Source organism: Acipenser ruthenus, chromosome 20 (genome assembly GCF_902713425.1).
Source record: "Acipenser ruthenus chromosome 20, fAciRut3.2 maternal haplotype, whole genome shotgun sequence".
Classification (NCBI taxonomy): domain Eukaryota; kingdom Metazoa; phylum Chordata; class Actinopteri; order Acipenseriformes; family Acipenseridae; genus Acipenser; species Acipenser ruthenus.
Genome location: NC_081208.1, coordinates 21978830 through 21999939, shown reverse-complemented (window position 1 = coordinate 21999939; position 21110 = coordinate 21978830). Strand labels below are relative to the sequence as shown.

The 21110-nt window shown below is 37.6% G+C and overlaps 1 protein-coding gene across 2 annotated transcripts in view; it reads right to left on the bottom strand.

Moving 5' to 3' along the window:
* Positions 1-992: 992 nt before the first annotated feature.
* The window catches only part of LOC117425713 (sphingomyelin phosphodiesterase 3-like), a 36914-nt gene continuing 16796 nt past the window's right edge, over positions 993-21110 (bottom strand). For both annotated transcript variants that reach the window (XM_058993658.1, XM_034042923.3), the window contains exons 2-8: positions 15787-17386; positions 10527-10602; positions 7438-7596; positions 7082-7171; positions 6575-6638; positions 6015-6177; positions 993-4173 (exon numbers count right to left, since the gene is read on the bottom strand). In XM_058993658.1, the coding sequence (XP_058849641.1) occupies positions 4072-4173; positions 6015-6177; positions 6575-6638; positions 7082-7171; positions 7438-7596; positions 10527-10602; positions 15787-17085 (1953 nt within the window). In that variant the 5' untranslated portion in view covers positions 17086-17386 and the 3' untranslated portion in view covers positions 993-4071. The remainder of the gene's footprint in view (positions 4174-6014; positions 6178-6574; positions 6639-7081; positions 7172-7437; positions 7597-10526; positions 10603-15786; positions 17387-21110) is intronic.

Below are 21110 nucleotides of genomic sequence, written 5' to 3'. Positions count from 1 at the left end.
TTTACCCTACTCAGGAAGCTCAGCTGTATCAGTGGTCTATGAATGATAGCAGCATTCAGTTCTGTAGCGTACAAGATGATGTGCAGAGTGGAATATAGTCATAATTCACTGAACTTGTAACAAGACATTGTTATGCCATTATTTTTAATTGACTAGAAACTGAAGTGTATACTGCTGTAAATATTGAACACTAATTTTATATAGTGTATTCTACAAGACTTTCAGTTAATCCCAACATGACTGTGGATGTGGGACAATACATGTACAGTATTAAGTGATTTCTTTAACAAAAAAAAAGCTGTTTGATCAAACTATTAAATGTGTCCAAAATACTGTAAATTTTACTTGATAAAACTTGATAAATATTATAAAAATGTGATCTGTGTCTTTTCTCAAAAAGCCACCAGCGGCAAACACAGTGTTATTTTTTACTTGGCCTTCGATTACAGTCTATCTTATATATCTTGACATCCTTATTAAAGAGGGCTTGGTATGGATGTTCCTAAGCACCAGAATTGTAACCCCAGGTGAATGAAGTTGACCTTTCTTAAGCATGAGTTCTGATTGGGTAGGCTATATGTTTCAGAACTGCTTGAAGAAACTTTCCATGAACATTTGGTACTAGAGGTTTTTTCAATTCAGTTTTTTATTTGTGCATGTGTTAATCATTACTTTGTTTGAACTATTATATTGTTCAAAGTGAATATTTATAGGCTTCATGTTTTTAAAAACATGCTTTTACCACAAGTTTTCACTGAACTCTTTGATGGATTCCTTCAGTCTCCAGATTTAGTTTTGTACCATGATTATGCTTAAGGATCAAAACTGGACTACTGCTTACTGTGAGTTACAGTACTGTACAGTAGCGCCATTTTACCTTAAAGGTGTATGCGATGTCTCTGCATGCTAACGACACACTGTCCCCAAAAAATCCAGTTTGCCCAACTACTTGGTGTTTTGGTGGAAAACAAAATGAAATAAACACACAGACAGAAGATGAAATAGTTTTAAAAAGCAGAAGAAATATACTTTGTATAACGATAGGCTATAAAACATCACTCTACCATTCATAACAAAGCTGTTCCTGACTACTCAAGATCATTAAAAAAAAAAGAAAGAATGTTCTACAGTATTTTAGGAAAGATTAAAAGCCTTTTAGTGTATCATACAAAGAGCATGCAGGCCATAGATGGGACATTTCACTGATTGATTTCCTTCAGGATGGGTCTCAATCCTGCCCACAGAAATGAGTGGTAAACACATAATACAATCCATCCTCCAGTGCATCATTTTCATAACCATGCTTCTTGCTGATGTGATGTATCAGTTTCCATAATAATAAAATATAAACACTGCAAATTGTGACAGAACCTGTAATAACCTGTGCTACAGAGATTTTATAATTTATGAATTTGAAAGTCAATACCAAGTAACTAAAGCACCACATACAAATAGAAATGTGTGTAATTGGACAAGCAATAAGCTCAGGGGGCGCATAAAGCAGTTTTGGCTTGTAAACAGCTTTGTGCCAAATGTGGAGTGGTCTCTACCATCGATATGACCAGCAGCAGTTACATGATTAATGTTTAACCATAATGGAACTTTACTCAGACAACAATAGAATACAAACAGTGGCGTGCCGTCTATGTGTGCAACGTATGCATTGCATGCCTTGGAATATATTTTATTCCACAACATATTTACGAATATGATAGAAAAAGATGTTTATTCTGCAACATTTTTAAGTATATGATAGCCCTGTATGCTAGTAATCTGTTCACCTCAGCTGTCTTGTTTTGTTGGTCAAGACATGTAACGCTCCAAATTGCATCGGGTTGCCTCGGCAACGCGACGCAGCGTGCACCTCACTTTCTTGTGGCCGTGCGCTGGAAAACATAGACAAGGCATGCAACTGTAGAATTGAATCCTCCTTAGTGCAAGAGATTTTGCAACAAAAAAAAAAAAAAAAACTGAACGGCCAAAGCCAAAATTGCAAGTAGTAAGTACTTACAGAAAAGCAGGAAAATAGTTGAAACAATATTTCAGTGAAGCGGTGTACAATTTTGAATGGATCTGTGGTATTTGGTTTATTGAATTGCTATTAGTTGCCTACATTATAAGAAAATGTTTTTATCTGTCAATTAAAAGTTGTTGCATGCCTTGATAAAAAGTCACTGCACGTTACTGAATACAAATGGGTACCAAATATTAAGAAACTATATCAAAGTGTGCTGCCTCTGTGAGGCTGAAACCAAAAAAGTCAGCTGACCTCAATGAGGCAGCAAAAAATAACTGGTCAGAAGACAAGGTCAAGTCACTGACACATTTACCTTGAAACTATGGTATTTATAAAGATATGAGACAGCTGCTGCATCTACAAAATAGACATACTTTCTATAGGACGATACCCATGATCAAACCTGACCTTGAGAAACATGTAATACAGGTGTTTACTGAACAAGCAGATATCACAAATCACTTGGTTATTGTCATCTGGAAACCAAAACATCACATGATCAAATTCTGGCAGCTATATCAGGTCACAGGTAAAACGGTATCTTACATTTTGCCTGAGGAGTTTCCAAAACACTGAAAATACGAAGCCATATCTTAACAGTTTATGAGATATGGGCCCTATTCAAAACTTTGAGGACGGTTCTCTTAGGTTAAAAGTGCTTTGAAAATAAAAGTAAGAATAAACGTCTCTCTCTAAAACCGTTGAAAAAGATCTTCTGAACTACAAACTTGTTTTAATTAATCAAAATTGGCTTGAGAAAAACAAAGCAGTCTTAACAGTTTTGTGAAAGGGCCCATGAGCTGTGATAGACGTGGCATCTTAGGCAGATTTACAAAAAAACTGGCAGTTCCCTTATTGGGATGCCTAAAAACATATAGAATATTTAATAAAAACATATTGAATCTCCTTCTACAAAGATATTGTTAGATTTTTTGGCAATTCTATAGTGTTTGTTCACCTGGGAATTTGCATAGCATAACAAACAATGCAATGTGCAATCACAAAATACTTTTTTCCCTGCTCTTCCTAATTGAATCCCTTGGGTTTACTTTCTTTGCACTATGCGTTAATCATTTTATTTTTGAAAATGCACTACAACTCGCACAGTAGCACCATGACAGCACATCACACCACTGCACCAATCTTACCAGCACCTTGGAGACAAGGATATGGAAATGAAGCACTAACAGAGGCACACACACTACACATCTCATCCCTTAGTCACGAGGGACACATGCCAAAGATTGTGCCATTGGGATAGAGCTTACAAAATAACATAAAGCCCACAGAATGAAATTTGAGATGTTTTGGGACTCAGAATTAGGCAAAGCTATGTAAATTCCAAAAATTTGGCAAAGAAGTTCCCCTGAAGATTGTGGGAGGGAATAGATGCTCCCCAGCTGTTACAAAACAATGGCTTTCCAATCAGAAAGGAGGATTTTGCCACTGCTGAACCAATGAAAACATTCCTGTTGTTAGGGAGTACTACCTATTTTTGTGTTGCATGCAACTTCATCTCATTCCAACAGCATGCTAGCATTAACATTTAAAGATTTTTGTTTAAAAAAAAAAATAAAGAAAACATTTTTGAGACTTCAAAAGAATGTATGAAAAAGAAATCAGAAAACATTTAGCCGCAGATGTGTTGCAAACTAAATTGTGCTATCTACTGGTAGAAAATAACTTTCTATGTTAATAATAATTCTAATAATGGCACTGGTCCAACAAAATGGATAAGGTGTTCTCCTTCTAACGTCTTCACGGTCTCAAAGAGTCCTCCTTGAGTATGCCCAAAAAAGAAGCCAGGGCCTGGCAATAAGAAACAGTCTGGATAGCCTCTTCCGTCCATGTATCATCACAACAGGTCAGCCAAACAAAATGTGGCCTTAAAAGAGGTGCAAGGTTGGGGTGAGCTTGCCTGCCAGGCACTGTAAGAAAGTTCTACCGTCCTCTCTTCTCTTTGCTTCAAGTCTCCTGCTGAGCAGTGTTCTCCTGAACAGTCTGCCCCTCTCCCCTATTTTTCTCTCTCATGTTTTCTCAGTCTCTGTTTGTTTCTAGGGTTCCTCCTCTCCGGTTGAGACTGCCAGGCGCATTGATACAGGCAGGTGATCAGTCAGCCCTGCCAATTGGGTGATGAAGCTAAACTCTTCAATATCCTAAAGGGACAGAATACAAGAAATACATCCCAATTAATCAGTACAATACTTTAAGTTGTGTACTACTTGGGGGACATTAACATATAAAAAACAGAAATCCATCCTATAAAAATATTATTATTATTATTATTATTTATTTCTTAGCAGACGCCCTTATCCAGGGCGACTTACAATCGTAAGCAAAAACATTTCAAGCGTTACAATACAAGTAATACAATAAGAGCAAGAAATACAATAACTTTTGTTCAAGCAAAGTACAAGTGTGACATACCACAATTCAATAATACAGCAGGTAATAGTGATAGTTACATCAGGATATGATTAAAAATATACTATGTGCTGTAGTATTCTACTGTCTAGTTTTTTCTGTGCAGTACCATAATATATTTATATCGATTAGTACACAGTCAATTAAAATACAAAAATATCTTACTATTATTTAAAAGAGTAAAAATCTAAAACATAAAAAATAGGGTTAATGCTTTGTGACTATGGCCCTGTATTGCCCTATTGTAAAGGTAGTAAAGGGGAATTGTTCTCTTCTCTCAGTAGAGGGTGGCACATGCAGTAAGAAACACTCTGAAATCCTCAATTAAGTAAGAGCAACAAAAATGCTGTTGGAAAACAATATGGGTGAAATGGACTTCTACATTTTCTTCAGTGGTTACAATGAACAGAAGACATCACAGTAAAAAGAATCATTTTTTTGATACTATAAGTCCTGTCAATATTTGAATGTTTCCCCATTGATAATTGTTTGACACTTTTTCAATATGTAACAAAAGCTTTGGTTTAGTGTACACATACGTTCAAGTTACATATGACTCTTTTTTCACCTGTAGTCTGTGTGTAGGTTTTGGGTAACTTGAGACAGGAATGTGCCATGTGTTTTGGAACGGATGAGTAAACTGTTTTGTACTGGTATGGACGTTTGTGTTGAGTGAATTGTTTTTCGGCCTGTGCAGTTTCCTAGAGCCTGTACTGCAGCCCCTCTGCGGGAGTGACCCACAGCGAAGCATTCCTTTAATATGACGGTTATTACGTTTCTTTATTATTTTTAAACTAACGAGAGCTGTTTGTTTGGGTTTTAATGCTTAGGATATTTTTAAGCTGGTTCCTGAGTTTATCTTCCGTGCTTTAATAAAATGTAAGAGGACAATTGGCAACCACTTAAGATGACATCAGATGACACACCAAGGTAAATAGCTGAAGAAAGACTTTCATTTAGTTTATTGCTATGTGCAAGAAAGCATAACGAGACAATTAACCAGACAATAATTATTATATCAGTAAAACACTGTTACTAGTGTAACCCGAATCTGTATGCCTCCTGTCACTGTCACAGTAAACCTAACTGCCATCTTTCCTAACAACATGAACGCTTGTTTCATAACAACAGAGGGCGCTGTGCTTTGAATAACATCTTCTCCTGTTGCAGGCCTCTTTGTAATCCAACATCCTTGCTTGAGTTTATAAAATAATGCATTTAGGATACAGATGTGGTGGACTAATGCATTATAATTGTAAAAAAGAAATGAAATGCTGTATCTTGATCGCTGAGATTAATGCCTAATGCTGTATTAGGTTTATCATTACATTTACATTTACTAGCCTGTAAAAATCTAAATGACTGGCTACAGTGAAATATAGTAAGGCTTTTATTAGACACATTAACAAAACAAACTGCATAATAAATACCACTTAAACCAGAGGATAAATCATGACTCAAAGAAAAGTTTACAATTTAGTAGCTATTCATTATAGGAAATGGTTAACCTGCCTGCATGTCACTTTCGTATCTACTTTTGATCTACGAAATGAAGAATGCCCAATGAACATACCACTTTCCATTCAGGCTGAAGTCCTTCCTCAGTGTACAGTATGTAGTCAATTCTCCTCCCACTGCCCTTGAGCGGTATCTTCCGACCTTTTCGATTGGAGCCGTGGTTCTTGTTGGTAGGATATACCAGATATTCCTTTCTCCCCTCTTCATTCTCCATGATTCTGGAAATAACAAAATAAGTGGGTGGAAAACTTAACAATGGTAATAACAAAATGAAGTGGAGATTGACTTAGGACAGAGGACAGGAGACGCTTATTTACACAGAGAGTGGGGAGGGTATGGACCGGGTTGCATTCCCATGTTGCTGGTGCTGAGTAACTGGTATACTTTAAGATTCACAAAGTTTTGAGATCAATCAGCTTCTAGAAACCGGACACTGATGTGCCGAATGATCTCCTCTTGTTCATAGATATTCTTAACATTTCTGCATTTGAAATGTTTATTTAGTGACGAGTTTAGTGTGTGTAGAAATACGTCTGCTTTGAGGTGCCCTGAACTGAGAGGGTATAGAATACCTGGCAATACATGGGAAAACAGAAACCTCTGCTAGGAACTTACTTTTGTAGATTCTCTGGAGAACTGACTTCTTCATTATAGAGCCCAGATGAATCCAGGAGTGTTCCTGCAAAGATCCACAGACTTAGAGAAGTACCACGTATTACAATGACAATACTACTACGACTACTACTACTACTACTACTACTACTACTACTACTACTACTACTAATAATAATAATAATAATAATAATAATAATAATAATAATAATAATAATAATAATAATGATGATGAAAAAAATTGAATTAAATAAAGGCTACTTTCAGCCCAAACAGATACAGGCTAATATGTTTTTTTTTGTTTTTTTTTTTTTTTCATTTCAGACCTCACTGAAAATAAAACTTTTATGTCTGAGTATTTAATATCTGTAAAACTTGTGAATTAATTAGTCAAATAATTGCCGAGCTGGCTGGGAGAGGGAGGAAAGAAACAAAATGGCAAGTGGAGTAACAGATGGCCGCATGGACACTGACAGCCTGTGTGAGACAGACACTTAAACCTGTACTTACCCACGACCCATGGTTTATCCTCTCCAGGTCCCACTCGGCAGGGGTCCTTGTAGCGGGTGAACAGGGAGTGCTGCTGCTCCAGCTTGTCCTCTGTGGGGAAATACGGAAGAATGTGTTGGAAAAGTCATCAATGTAAGCTCTTTATTCCACACTTGTATACATATTGATACTAACCTTTTTCTTATACAGTTGAATTATCTTGCAGTCATTCACATACGACAGAAATGCATTTCACACTGTTCCACATTCTGCTATGTTACTAAGCAGATGAGTAGATTGAAATAAGTAGTTCCCTGAATTCAGCTGTTTGAAGTACACAGGGCTAACAAAATACTGTATTTTCATGTGGAATTCACCTGATGAGCAGTTGTCGAAATTCAGGTCCCCACAAATCACGTTGAATGCTACCATGTCCTCAGGACTGTCTGCCCCAGCAGGACGGGAGGTAGATTTTATGAATTCGGACTGCCAGACGACAAGCAGATCAAGCTGTTCACACCGAACCACACAGTCCGCTGTGAATACAGAAGGTGGAAAACCTTTAAATATACCGTATATATGTTTTTATTACTAGGAGGAGCACCTTAAGAACAACCATATAAAAAGGGCATTTGATTCTTATCTAATGAACAGCAAATATCCTAGGCGCTGTATTTAATAGAACTAAATAAACATTTAATAGAACTATGAAACATTTAAAAGAACTTTGAAATGTCAAAGCATCTATGATTTTATCATAAATGAAAAGTGGAAACAGAAAAATGAAATCAAATTAATTTTATACCATTATTGAATTACTCTCTGAAAATGTGCCAACATTATTAAGGCGCACACACAGAAATGTCCCTAACAGGTGTCATTAAGTTTGGCCAAACAATTGCATCTATCGTTGTGAATACATTGAAAAAATGAAAAAGTAACATTTATTGTTACCTTCACATTGTATCAATAGCTGATATAGGAACTGGATGGGGGTAATCAAGAAAATTATATTGGCCACACTAAAGGTTTTTAATGTTGTACATATTTTTTTAATTTTACCATGAACAACATTGCCATTTAAATAATACTTAATATGCACTTTTAAGTATTTATTTAAAGCTCTCTGGTGCACTCTGCTGGAAAATGAAAGGAGTCAGTTTGCACTTAAAACAACACCTTAAGATCACTATGGTAGAGTTTGCCTTGCCTCAAGTTACCACATATTTTGATTCAGTACTACAGGCACCCCTGTAGGTCATTGTTTTCCAGTTATATCATTATTGTTCAAGCTAAAAGAAACCAGTGTTGGGTTAACTAAAATAAATAAAACATAAAAATTTAAACCCTTCAACCATTTGGTTTTGAACCCAAGTCTCTAAGAGCATCAGACATAAACTGCTAAGCCATCATGATTGAAATCCAGGTCCCAGAGGGATCCATGCATCAGTTCAGCCAGCCTTTTAATGTGCAAACTATGCAGACTCTGCAGAAGTGAAGCACTGCTTTTCTTTAATGGACTCCTGGTCATATGTACTAATGATCAATGTCAAGCCTGTTGGGCTGATGTGCAACATTAGCATCGTAAACACCACAGTGCATGGAAATGACATGGCACTCAGTCTGGAGCTTTGACAGTCTTATTCCACCCTCTTTACTCATGAAAGCCCACCCCTGCACAGTAAAAGGGAGGACTGGAGCTCTGGATTAGAACAGTCTGCTCCAGGGGTTAGCAAGGGCCTCTTCTCCTCTGGCAACTGCAGTTTTTAATGTTGGTAGTTTAAATGAGGAAACTTGCTAAATACATTTCTTAGCAGAGTTCAGAGTATCCGATTGTAGAGCTATAGGGAGTAAAAGTAGATGACAATTGGACATGCAGTTCCCAAGATACATGTTTACTTGTTAAATACAGTCATAATGTTGAAAGGACAGACAAACAGCCTCCATATACCCAAGATTATTAATTTAACTTTCATATGAGAGTCTAATGAGCAATGAGTCATACAAGATTAAGACAATATTTTATTTTTATTGTATTTGTCAGACTAAAAATAGAAATAAAAAATGTGGGGGAAGATCCTAAAATAGAAAAAATATCAGTCATCATAAGGAGAGAAAGTCAGAGATGATGGGTTTAAAAATAGCAAGTACTCTGGCATAACATGGCAGGGGTCAACAGGTTGCTATGGCAACTGGAGCATATATTTGCCACTAGCGCAAGAGTGGAGTTGTTTGATGAGCTGTTCCCGCACACTAGGCCTCACTGGCCTGGAAGGGGAAAGTGATAAATGAATCTGATTAGTGTCTGGTTTCACAGATTTCCAGAGACTTAAAATAGGATTCCGTATGGACCAGTAAAAAAACATAGCCCTTATGGTTCAGTGCATAGTTGCTAACTCACATAGTTAAGCCAAGAAACACTGACCTCGTCCCATTATTTAGGGTTACCATATGGCTCCGGACGCTTTGAGACAGACCGGAATTTCAAAGTTCCCCCTAAATTGAAAGTAATTCACGTATAAATGAGCTCCACCTTTGCTGAGATTAATCCTGCTGTGGTGGAATTGCTTGGGCACAGCAAACAATTCTCACTGATCAGCTGCTGATCTTAATGAACGAATAGCTAATTTATCGATAGAGCAACGAGATGATGATGAAATTGTATTTGCAGAATAATATGGGCGATTGAATTTTAACAAAGAGAAAAAAATAGCGACTGGCTGCAATTCATTCTTGGTATAATACAATTATTTGACGCGCATGCGTGTATTTAAGCACCATTATTAATTGTAGCTAAGGATGGTTCATTTACACCTTCATTTATTTCAATTTAGGGGCAAGTTTGAAATCCCGTTCTGTCTCACAGCGTCCGGTTAATCTGGAGCCACATGGTAACCCTACATTATTCATATAGAAAATATTCTTGTGGGTACCAGATTTTTCAAACAAGGCAAGATTAACGACACGATGGGTAAAGTACTATATATCATTTATATTATATCAAATTATTTAAACTGTATTGTAGATGTTAATGACTAACTAAAGACAGATTAACAAAAATAAAATATGCATCTATTAACTTAAAATTGTGTTTGAGGATCAGCAGGTTCATAAGATGTAAGTTAAAACACAGTTTGTGGAGCTATTAGAAGCAAAAGCTAAATGATAAAGGGAAGTCTGGATTGTATCTTGACCGATTAGTATGGAAGGGGTGTGCTGATTCATCGATTCGTACGATATTTAGCAACACAATATTTTTCTTGATGATACGAATATCGATAGAGCGACCTCTGACATAGTGACAGTGAATTTACTCTATCGTGATACATAGCGTAGCGGGACCCTCGTATCGTGAAGACACTGCTGATGCACAACCCTACTACCCAATGTTACTGTAGATAAGGTTGTGCTGGACTGGTGCTAATCAGGGTCTGTGAAACCAGCTGGAAGAATCCAAGGGGCTTACCTGCCGAAGCATGCAGGTGAGTACCGGAAATATATCCCACAATTCTTTGATCCTGAGGTGTAGATCCCACATGCACCTACAGGGAGACAGACACAGACAGGGTTTAAGATATCAGCATGCTCCTTCAGTTTTTTTTTAGAGGTAATTTCCAGTCGCACTTGGTCCCATCCCATTTAGGCAACTGTTCACAGCCCAAGATAAGCTACCATACTGAATGCCAAATGTGATAATTGAACAAGCTTCCTGTTAGGTTGGTTAGGGTACATTTTCCTCGACAGTTGAGACTTTTTCTGCATCTATTTGTAAGTTAATCGTATTCAAGTAAACTCATCTCAAGAGTTTGCCTTTGAAAAAAAATTAAGATAAGGCTTTTGAATAGATTTGTCCCAGCAGTAGTGTTTGATGCGTTATTGGACGGTAATATAGAACAGTGAACCATTAGTCATAAATACTTCACCACACCGGTACTGCATCCAATAAAGCATTTAAATTATATTAAATGTCAATAGCGGATTGTACATATATCTCTGGAACTGTGTAGCCAACTAAATTGGCTTTTAGCATCAGGAAAAGAGAGAGTATTTATTACTTGTTCAGATTCACAAATCGATTCCCGGTGCTGTCACTACAATCTGATTACTAATGAAAGTATCTGGAACTCTTAGCATAGTGAGATTGAATCATTTCAATTTCTGCCAGCTATTGCCACCTTCATTTTATGATGACAGCAGGCTATGAATCAAGCTGTGTTTATGTCTTCCAACTGCCCTTAAAAACACCCCACAAAGACGACCAGTACAGTTAAACAGTAGTGAGAGAGCTTGAAGTTGAAATGCGTTATACTTGGGTCTTGAGAAATGTATGGCAAATTGGACTGTGACATGCTCGCTTGTCAGATGACTGTTTAGATGCAAGATAGGCAAATTAGGAATAACTAACCAATCCAGATTATTACACAGGTCACACTGCTTTGAATTTACGTCCTGTGACAAGGTATAGATCGCTTTCTTAATCGTTAAGATTTTAATCAGAATTAGAGTGGAGATACAGTGTCTGGAAAATGTAATTCAATTTACCAAAAGAAGGAAACAGTAAGTGCTTTGTTTCCATCAAAAGAAATTCCATTGCAAGTTTCCAGATTGTGGTACCAGTCCTTTTTTTTTTCAATTTCAATTTTTCGGTCAGAATTGTCACTAGTTCTTCTAAAAAGGGGCAGCAGTGTGGAGTAGTGGTTAGGGCTCTGGACTCTTGACCGGAGGGTCGTGGGTTCAATCCCTGGTAGGGGACACTGCTGCTGTACCCTTGAGCAAGGTACTTTACCTAGATTGCTCCAGTAAAAACCCAACTGTATAAATGGGTAATTGTATGTAAAAAATAATGTGATATCTTGTAACAATTGTAAGTCACCCTGGATAAGGGCGTCTGCTAAGAAAATAAGAAATAAATAAAAAGTATTAGAGCCATTAGTTAATGTGTTAATTTAATTTTTCTTTAGATTAAGTCTTTTTTGGTTTTACAGAGGTGGAGGTACAGAGCTGAATTGCAGGTGAGTCAGCTTGTGTAAAATCTGCATTAAAGTCTAGCCTAACTAGATACTGCTGTGGTTTGTATCAAGTAACAGAACTGTCTTTAGTTTTATTTGAGTTGTTTCTACTAGGGGGTCTACACAGGGCCGACAGACACATTCTGCTACTGTACTTCACAAGTGCATCTTGGTTCTGAGGGGGTTAGGGGCTGGAATATTTTGACTAGCTTCATTAAAAAATTAAATTATGAAAAGATCCTTCCGGCGTTTTCATGAAAGAGTTCTTTCATGCAGCAGCTTTGGAAATTATTGTTTGTTGCAGCTGCCATAATAAATATGTTTTTGATTGTGCTCAAACAGGCAGAGCCAAAAAATGATTTTTTTTCTAGTTGAGTTTAAGTCAGTTCATATTTCATATTTTTTTGTGGGGAATTTCACAAATTCTGGTCTGCTCTCCTAAATTAAATAGTTGTTTTTTTGTTTTACACACCACCCATTCAAAAAAGTAATATGAAGTATTCCATGGGATACCAGCCACTACCTTTTACATCAAAATTCTCCCATACAGCAGTCCAGCACTAAGATATTCAAACTAAACAACTGTACTACAGTTAACCCCATTTTTACAAACAGCCAAAAATAACCTGAAAGGACACGAGTCAGACAATCACTTGTCTGAATAACATGTTCGGGACTTCATGCATGCTTGGTTAAACACTAAGGAAACCAGCAAACAGTGTTGTAAAAGCATGCTTAGGGTTCTGCAATCAGACAATAAGAACAGCCTTCAAGTTTGTCCAGGGTCACTGTAGGGCAATGTGCAGCTGGTATTAACTGTTGGCCAAGGCTATGAAGGCAGACATGGGCACAAATAGCACAGCTTCTGTGAAAAGGCATGGGAACCCAAGGCAGGGGAACTCGAGGGGGAAGTAAATAAATGATGGAAAAACAAGAACATCACTTATTTGCAGACTTGCTGTGAATCTAGGGCATTCAAATGTGCATGTGTAGGGATTGTAGGATGAAACACTCTGTTTTCAATCTCTTTTGGTTTTCTAGTCTGCTCCAGATTACATTTTATCTAATGAGTTCAATTCTCAAATAGAGGTATACATGTTACCCACATATTCCTGTAATTCAGGAATTCCCAATTCATGGCAAAATATGACGAAAAAAACATGGGAAAAAATGCAAAATTACTGTGCAAATTCAACAGGAGAGGGAGGATACCTTCTATTGAATCCAATATTCATTTGGGTTAAGTTTAAGCCATCCATTCATATTTATTTTTTTATAGCTAGATCCAGTGAATAAAAGCAAAATGGTTTACTTTTACCTGGAAAACACAAATAATGGAATGTAACTATGAGACTCAGAGAATACAGCCATGCATCAAATATGACGCCAATGAGCTCCATTTAATAGTTTTAACAAATATGGCATTAAGAAGATAAGACCATAATGGCCATGCTCTAACACCGCCCTCTTCACGTCTTATTTTGTAAATTACAGTACTTTCATAATCAATATTTTACAAACAATATTGTATTATTGAATATTACCAAATTAACATGATTAAGAATGCAGGGGGCCTAACGCTAAAAATATTAAATAAGGTACACTATAGTAGCTCACATTATTGAAATGTGTATTAATATCATTTAAATGTGAAAAGTCATGAAATTGTAAGTTAATGCGTAACGTGAATCAAATTCCACGGAATCTAAAAGTTGTGAAATATGTAAATCAAAGATCTAAACTAGGAATGTTTTAAAGATGAAGTTAAACCAGGACTCAAGAGAAACATACAATCATCTCTTAGAGTTTGTGTTGCCTCCCCCTGCCCCTTTAATCCTACTGCCTTATTGATATATCTATCTGTGGTACAGTCCATCTCTAACTGTCCTCTAAAATTGAATTCCTTTGTGTCTGCATTCTTCTTCATAGTCCATCATTTTATCCAAAACAACAGAGCCAAATGCTGTCGGCATCTTCTATAGCAGAGAAACTATAAGTAAAATTAATAATATAATGATTTGGAAACAGTAAGAGTTTTTGTCGGTGTTTTAAGTATTCAAAACACTTTCTGTACTTAGCAGGCTCCACTCTGCCAGGACTATACTTGTCTTGCAGAGCCTGATCAATACAGGAGGTTAAGGAGTGATGCTGGATGCTGTAAATGATGTGTGTATGCCCGATGATCAATAAAGATCTGTGCTCACGCTGCCAGTACAACCGGCCACTCTCAAACACAATTCAGCAGCTTATCATGCAGTTTTAAGAACTCATTCACCTCCTCTTTAACACACTGTCAATCTGTCTGCCTGTCTTTCTGTTTTTGAACCTGCATGTTTATAAGCACATTTACACTCACACAAATATTCTGTTTTGAGTATAAACATCCTGGAACTTTGCTCACTTCAAATACTTATCTCCAAACTAAACAGTCCATCAGATGCTATACATGTGTCACACAAATGTTTTTAGCAATGTTTTGTCCAGAGCGCAGACCTGTATTGAACTTTCTAACAATCATTTGTTTGTTTTTGTGTTAATGGTGCGGCAACTATAATTAGCTAGTTAGGTTGAGCATCACTGTAAGAGATTCTTAAGAAAAAGTACATATTTTTGTATATGATATTTAAGTTGTTGATCAATAAAAGGCATCCGAGTTGGATTTTATGAAATGATTGTACGCTTTCATCTGAGTTTGAGTTTTTATAAGATACAAGCACAAAAGTCTATTTGGTTTCCAGCTTTGTTACAGGAAATATAATAATATATATAGAAGATTATAGACTCTACAGATATACTGTACTATCTTATCAAATTACAACATAGTTTTCTGGGTCTCAAAGTGTCTATCTAACTAGAAAAACTGTAGGATTTTGCCTTAGGTATTTGGCAGCAGTCCCATAACGACGCATCCGTCTGATAAACTTTCATGGCTTGACATGGCTTGTTTTTTTAAGCATGTATCTGTAAAACCCATGGCCTCCATCTCCATCCACCATCTTTATATCTGGCCTGCTTGTGTTGTTGACAGTGACATTAGCAGTAGTATTAGTTCAGAGGGCTGACCAAAACACTCAAATTAAACAATTTAAAATAAAATGTGTATTAATATACATTGTCATTTTATAAACAGTACATATCCTGTGTTCACAGAAATTATTTCTAACAGCCAAATATTAAGAAATATATGTGAACTGATTTCAAACAATATTAATGTAAATACATTTAGAATTGAAGCTATTTGCATTATCATAATGAATGTATGTATAATTGTGTTTTGTAAATAATTTAAAAGCCATGTTGGATTACCAAAGCCATGTTGGAGAGAGAAATTTGATTCTGAAATCTACAACTGTCAATATTTCTGTAAAAACGAACTATGCTGCCAGGGGAAAAAAAATACACATAGTTAGAGACAAATCTCTACAGAAATATCATATTCACACTGTTTACTCTTGAATCAATGTAATATATTTACAAGATTCTGAATATTTAAACATTTTGACAATTAAATAGCATGCTGCAGAGAAGTGAATTACCCCAACTCCACAAGACAGGAGACCCGAAGGAACTGGAGGCTTTGAATTCATGATTAAGCTGGCCGATAAAATGTTAATTAATAAAGCATCTCACCCTGTTATTAGAGGTTAGAAATTATTTTGAAAAACAGGTCACAAAATATGTTGTAAAAATAATATACTCTGCCGTTATTCTACTTACCTTGACAAAAAGAGCCCCCTTGGCCGCCAGTGCATCCTCCCCCCGCCCATTGGGGAAGCAGCGGTATGAAGCATCCAGGATAGGGTAGCGGCTTGCCAGAAGGAGTCCGCTGTTGAGGAATTTGAAAGGGCCACAACCCTTCCAGGCGTAGCAGCCCACGTCGTAGATCACGTGCTGGAAGTAGTGGTGCAGCTGGTTCTTTAGCTTCTCAGCCGCACGCTTGTCAAAGACTTCCTGCAGGCACAGGAAGTCCAGGTTGGCAGGAAAAAAGGCAGATATCTCATGATCAAAACAGTCGTCTGCATGTCGTCTCTTCCTGACTGAAGCCTTCTTAATCATGGAGGCCCGGTACACCAACTTGTTGTTGACTGCATTGCTGTCGCTAATGTGGAACTTTACCAGGGAATCTCTGGAGGCAGTTCTGCTGTCAAGGCTGCCTGAATCCCCTTCCTTCGGCTTGTCATTGGGTGTCTGGCCATCCTCTGGTTCCTGATCATTCGAGGGTACCGGGGCGCTGATGCTAATCTGAACCCCTGAAGCTGAGTCAGGCTCATTTAAAGGGGTGTTCTCTTGCTCCAGTTCCTGCAAATTACTGCTGCTGCTCTCCTCTGGCTCTTTTTCTGCCTCCCCATTGCTCTCATGTTTGTACTCCGTTAAAGACATGCTCCTGACGCCACCTGCAACCGAAGCCACCTTATTTGGTACCTCCCCACCTCCCTGGGGTGAGACCAAGCTAGTAAAGCTGACAGCGCTGATAGAGGTGTTGGTGGGTGAGTCGATGTAGATTTTAATCTGTGGGCGACTAGCTCCATTGCTGATCCGCTTTCCCACCTCCTTGGCCCGGCCTTGTGTGTCTGAAAGGTTATTGAAGCGGGCTAGGGAGTCTGGTAGCAGGCACACATTGGCTGAGCAGAAGCAAAAGCTCTTTCCTGAAGCCCTCCAGTCATTGACGGGTGTTCCGGCGTTGCCTTGCTCTGCACGGTTCTTGTCTACCCGGCCCCGCTGGGAGTAGACATAAGGCCTCCTGACCGCCTGAAGGGGAGCCCAGAGTAGGAACCCCAGGAATGCAAACGGAAGTGTTGCTACCACCAACGCCAAGTAGAACGGCGTAGAGATGAGAATGCAGAGTGCGCGAGAATAGCAGGGGTCCTCCGAGTGCTGACGTTTTTCATATGTGGTGGCCAGGAAAGATGCCAGCAATCGGTCAAATAACCAAAAGCATGGGAAAATTAGACCCCAGGACAGAGAGTGCAGGAACCTGAGGAAGGCACTGGAAAAGGGTGACGTGTGTAGAACCATCGTGACCCAAAGAAACTGTCCACCCCCCCCACAGAGGGTTCACTACATAATTCCTCCAGCTGTCAACCAATAGCTGAAAAGAACACACAATGCTCACACAAAAAATGAAATAAATCAACAGCCCCTCCCCCAGTTCTGCAGATATGATCTACAATCTTGGCGATGCTGTCACCGTGGCAAATGCCGACACACAGCTTTGGGATCAGGATAAGGAGCACTTTGCATTGACGTGGTACGTAAAGTGTAGTGAGGAACCTAGAGAGTGCTGTGGACTGACGTCTGTGACCCTGATGATCTGCCTCTGTGAAGAAAAATAGAGAGAACATTTTGTTAACTAAATTATCTTCATAGACTTAGGTTCTTATCATGTTCACAGGGTTCACCATTCAGAATTTAGTTTGTTGATGATTAGGTTCACGTTTGGTTTGAGTTCACATTTCATTTTACTATTCCACATTGCTGTATATACACATTAATGACACATGGATTGATTACTTCTTTGGGGAATACAAATAAAGTAGCTACACCTTTAGGACCCCCAAGTCTTGCGATACAGTGTATCATCTTTTCATACAGCAGCTCATTTTAATTGGCACTTAACCATGGCTGACTGTTTGTCCTACTTTCCTTGCTGATGCATGCTATTTCCTGTTGTAAGAATAACAAAACAAAAAAGCAACATCATTACTAAGTTCTTGTTTGATATTGATGAAGATTTCTTGGTTCTTTTCATTTTTTTGTATGCAGACATAATTAAATAATTTACATCACCTAAATAGATTGTATAAAGTTGTGCAGCATAAATAAAGGCATTCAAAATGTGGGATACATTGTGCTACCTTTTTTGCATTATTTTTGACATGCATTTTAAGAACAGCCTGCTAGACACACATACATTTTTTTTTAAAGGAGTTCATTATGATATTAAGATATTTTACTTTTCTTTAAGCATGTTTCCACCAGGAAGGAGACTCAGAGATAAGAAAGATGCAAGTTTGAACGCACTAATACAAACTTTAATTATAAATAATAAAACAAACAATCAAAAGACAGGAACAAAACAAACGGCACAAGGGCCAAAACAAAAGGGTATACAAAACACTCACGAACGTAAACAAACACGGACACGGATGTAAATACAGTACATCACGGAACACAGAACATAGAACACAGACCTTAATAAATTCTAACACCTGTGATTACCCTATTTATACAGCCCTGGCTGGAGCCTAATTAATCATTTAATCATTTATCACTTGTCAGCGCCAACCACATTCCTACGTGTTTTGACAGGGAGCAATTTAACCCCCTCCCTGCCAACCCATTATTCCCCACAGCAACACATACACACATGCCTCGTGCCACACTGCCACAAGTTCACATGAAGACTTTATTCAAAAGCAGTATTTTATTCATGTTACCAGATTTTAACATTATTTTGTTACTTGACCAGAGCACACAGTTTGAAACTGAGTAGACACAGACAGTACAGAACAACGTCCCTTTATCTGAAATCTACCTCACTACCTTGCCTCACTAATGCATCATTACAAAGTGCTTCATGCTTCTTTGAACCAAGTACAGGAAACAATGACTTGACATCACTCCTATTTCTCTCTCTCTTTACTGCTCCTCTGCTGAGCCCCGGGCTGGCACAGCCTGGTTGGTTCATCACTGGTGACGTCTCTTATTCAGTGGTGAGTTTTGTTTGACCCTGCTGTCTCTACTGAAAAGGAGTGGGCTGTCAAAGACAGCAGCACAGCACAGTCTGCTAAGAAAGGTACACAAGTAAGGGGATTCCCAGAAAAGGGGATTCCTTAGTATAGAGCTCATAATATGGTATATATTTAGCATAGTTTTGTCACTGCAAGCATAGACATTCTACTGTTGAGTATCTCAGTAGAAGAAAACAGTGGGACCAAGTCTTTAGAGCTTAATCCAAGATCGCAGATCTGAGAGACTAGGAGGTCAGAGTTTAGGGGGGAGGCAGTGTGGTCTACTGGTTAGAGCTGAAGGACTGGGAGACAGTGTTGTTACTTTAACTGGTTAGAGCTTAGGAACTAGGAGGCAGTGTGGACTCTATCAAAAAACCCCAAAGGACTTTTAATGTGAGGACCTCTATTGAACACAGTATTGTAAGTCCAGTCTCACCAGTGCAAATGTTCTCTGATGTTCTTTTAGTAATGCAGTGACTAGAATTGAATGCAGTAGTAGATCATATTAACAAACTGAAATTAGCTTTAAAATAATAATGAATCAAAAGAATATGCCATACACATATCTGACAACCCTTTTTATTAAGTCACTTTCAGGCAAACATGAAAATACAGTAAGACTATAGAAAAAAAAAACTAAACAGGTTCAATATGTTTTTTTAAAATTATTATTATTATTATTTATTTATTTATTTATTTATTAATGTATTTATTTATTTCTTAGCTGATGCCCTTATCCAGGGCGACTTACAATTGTTACAAAGTATCGCATTAAAAATATCACATTACAGGTTATCACATTATAAAATATCACATTACAGAATATCATACTGATAAGAGCAGATATGAAAGTACAATGAAATCAATTCAAGTAAGAGCAAAATAAGGCATACAGTAACTTATAAGTAAGAGCAAATTCGACTAAGTGCAGTTAAACTAGTATAGTATAATAACTATTTGCTTATATGAGTAAAGTCCAGTAAGAACACATAGTAAGTACAATAAATGGATGAGAATGATTTCAAATAAGAGCAATTACAGAAAGCGTGAGTATAGATACCTAAAGAGTAAAATCAAAGACAAGATATAGTAAGTAGTTATAGGTAGGAGCAATAGTTGAATGCAGCAAGGTATGGAGCAGTTCAGTGCAAGTACAAGCTGATGCAAGTACTGGTAAATAACCCTAATGCACACTCCTTCAAATATGTCTTTAATACCAACACGTAAGATTTATTACTTAATTTATTTATTACGTAATATTTATTACTTAATTATTTATTAAGACAACTATAACAATTTATAGCAAATACAAGGGTGGTAAGATATAGTTTTGCAAATTAAATTGCCACAAGCTAGAAAAATACAGCCCAAAGTTTCCACCTCAAAAAAGCAAACAGCTATAATTGTAATTAAAAGGTAATGCTATTTAAATTCTCTGGTGAGTGAGTTCAGAGGTGTGGGGACTTATAGACTGATGCTCCAGGATCTATGGAAGTGTGTTACAATCAATCTCAGGGGAACAGGTGCTTTCAGTGTAAAGGCTCCAGAGACGGCCTGGTTCCTGTTGGTTCTTCTCTAACCACATTACACAGACTTACTGACAGAGATGGCGTTTCCTGATGGTGCACAGTGCTGGGGACAAAATCATATATAGAGGTTCCTGTCTAATGTGTCTATCACGTTATCTGTGTGCTCATCAAGCTGTATCTGATATTCTGCTGTGGTGTCAGATGAGATACATGTTGTTGACATGGCTGTCTTCACTCTGACTGGGAAATTCCATAACTATTAACAAACAGTCGGTACAGTTTAAAAGGTCGACCAAACAAAGCATTAGGAGTATAAGGTAGCTTAGCTGGCATATAAGCATAGCAAAACTAAAACAGTGTAGGGAAAGGCTAATCCCGTTTCACTATGCCAGATGTATGCCAGATGGGTGTGTCTCAGGCACATATGTATGTACGTACACCTCCACGATATGCCTATCACAGGGAAATGCATAATTAGCTCATTAGACACCCCTGCTTGTTTGTTGAATGTTTGTTGAAACTCATGTGTTACTAATTAAGCCCACAGTAAGACCTAGAATCTGGGATATACACAATTGGCATGGTTTAATAACTTAGACTCACAAAAAAACAGCATTGTTTACATGCAGTCTTTCTTTTAGGATTAAATGACTCTGAAGATTAAATAATGTACCTCCAGTGCTAAGCATTTCATGTGTATATTAACCTCCTGTATCCAATTATCTACTGTGGGTGGATGTTTCTGCTGCCATATAATCGTAATGCAGCGTTTAACTACTAT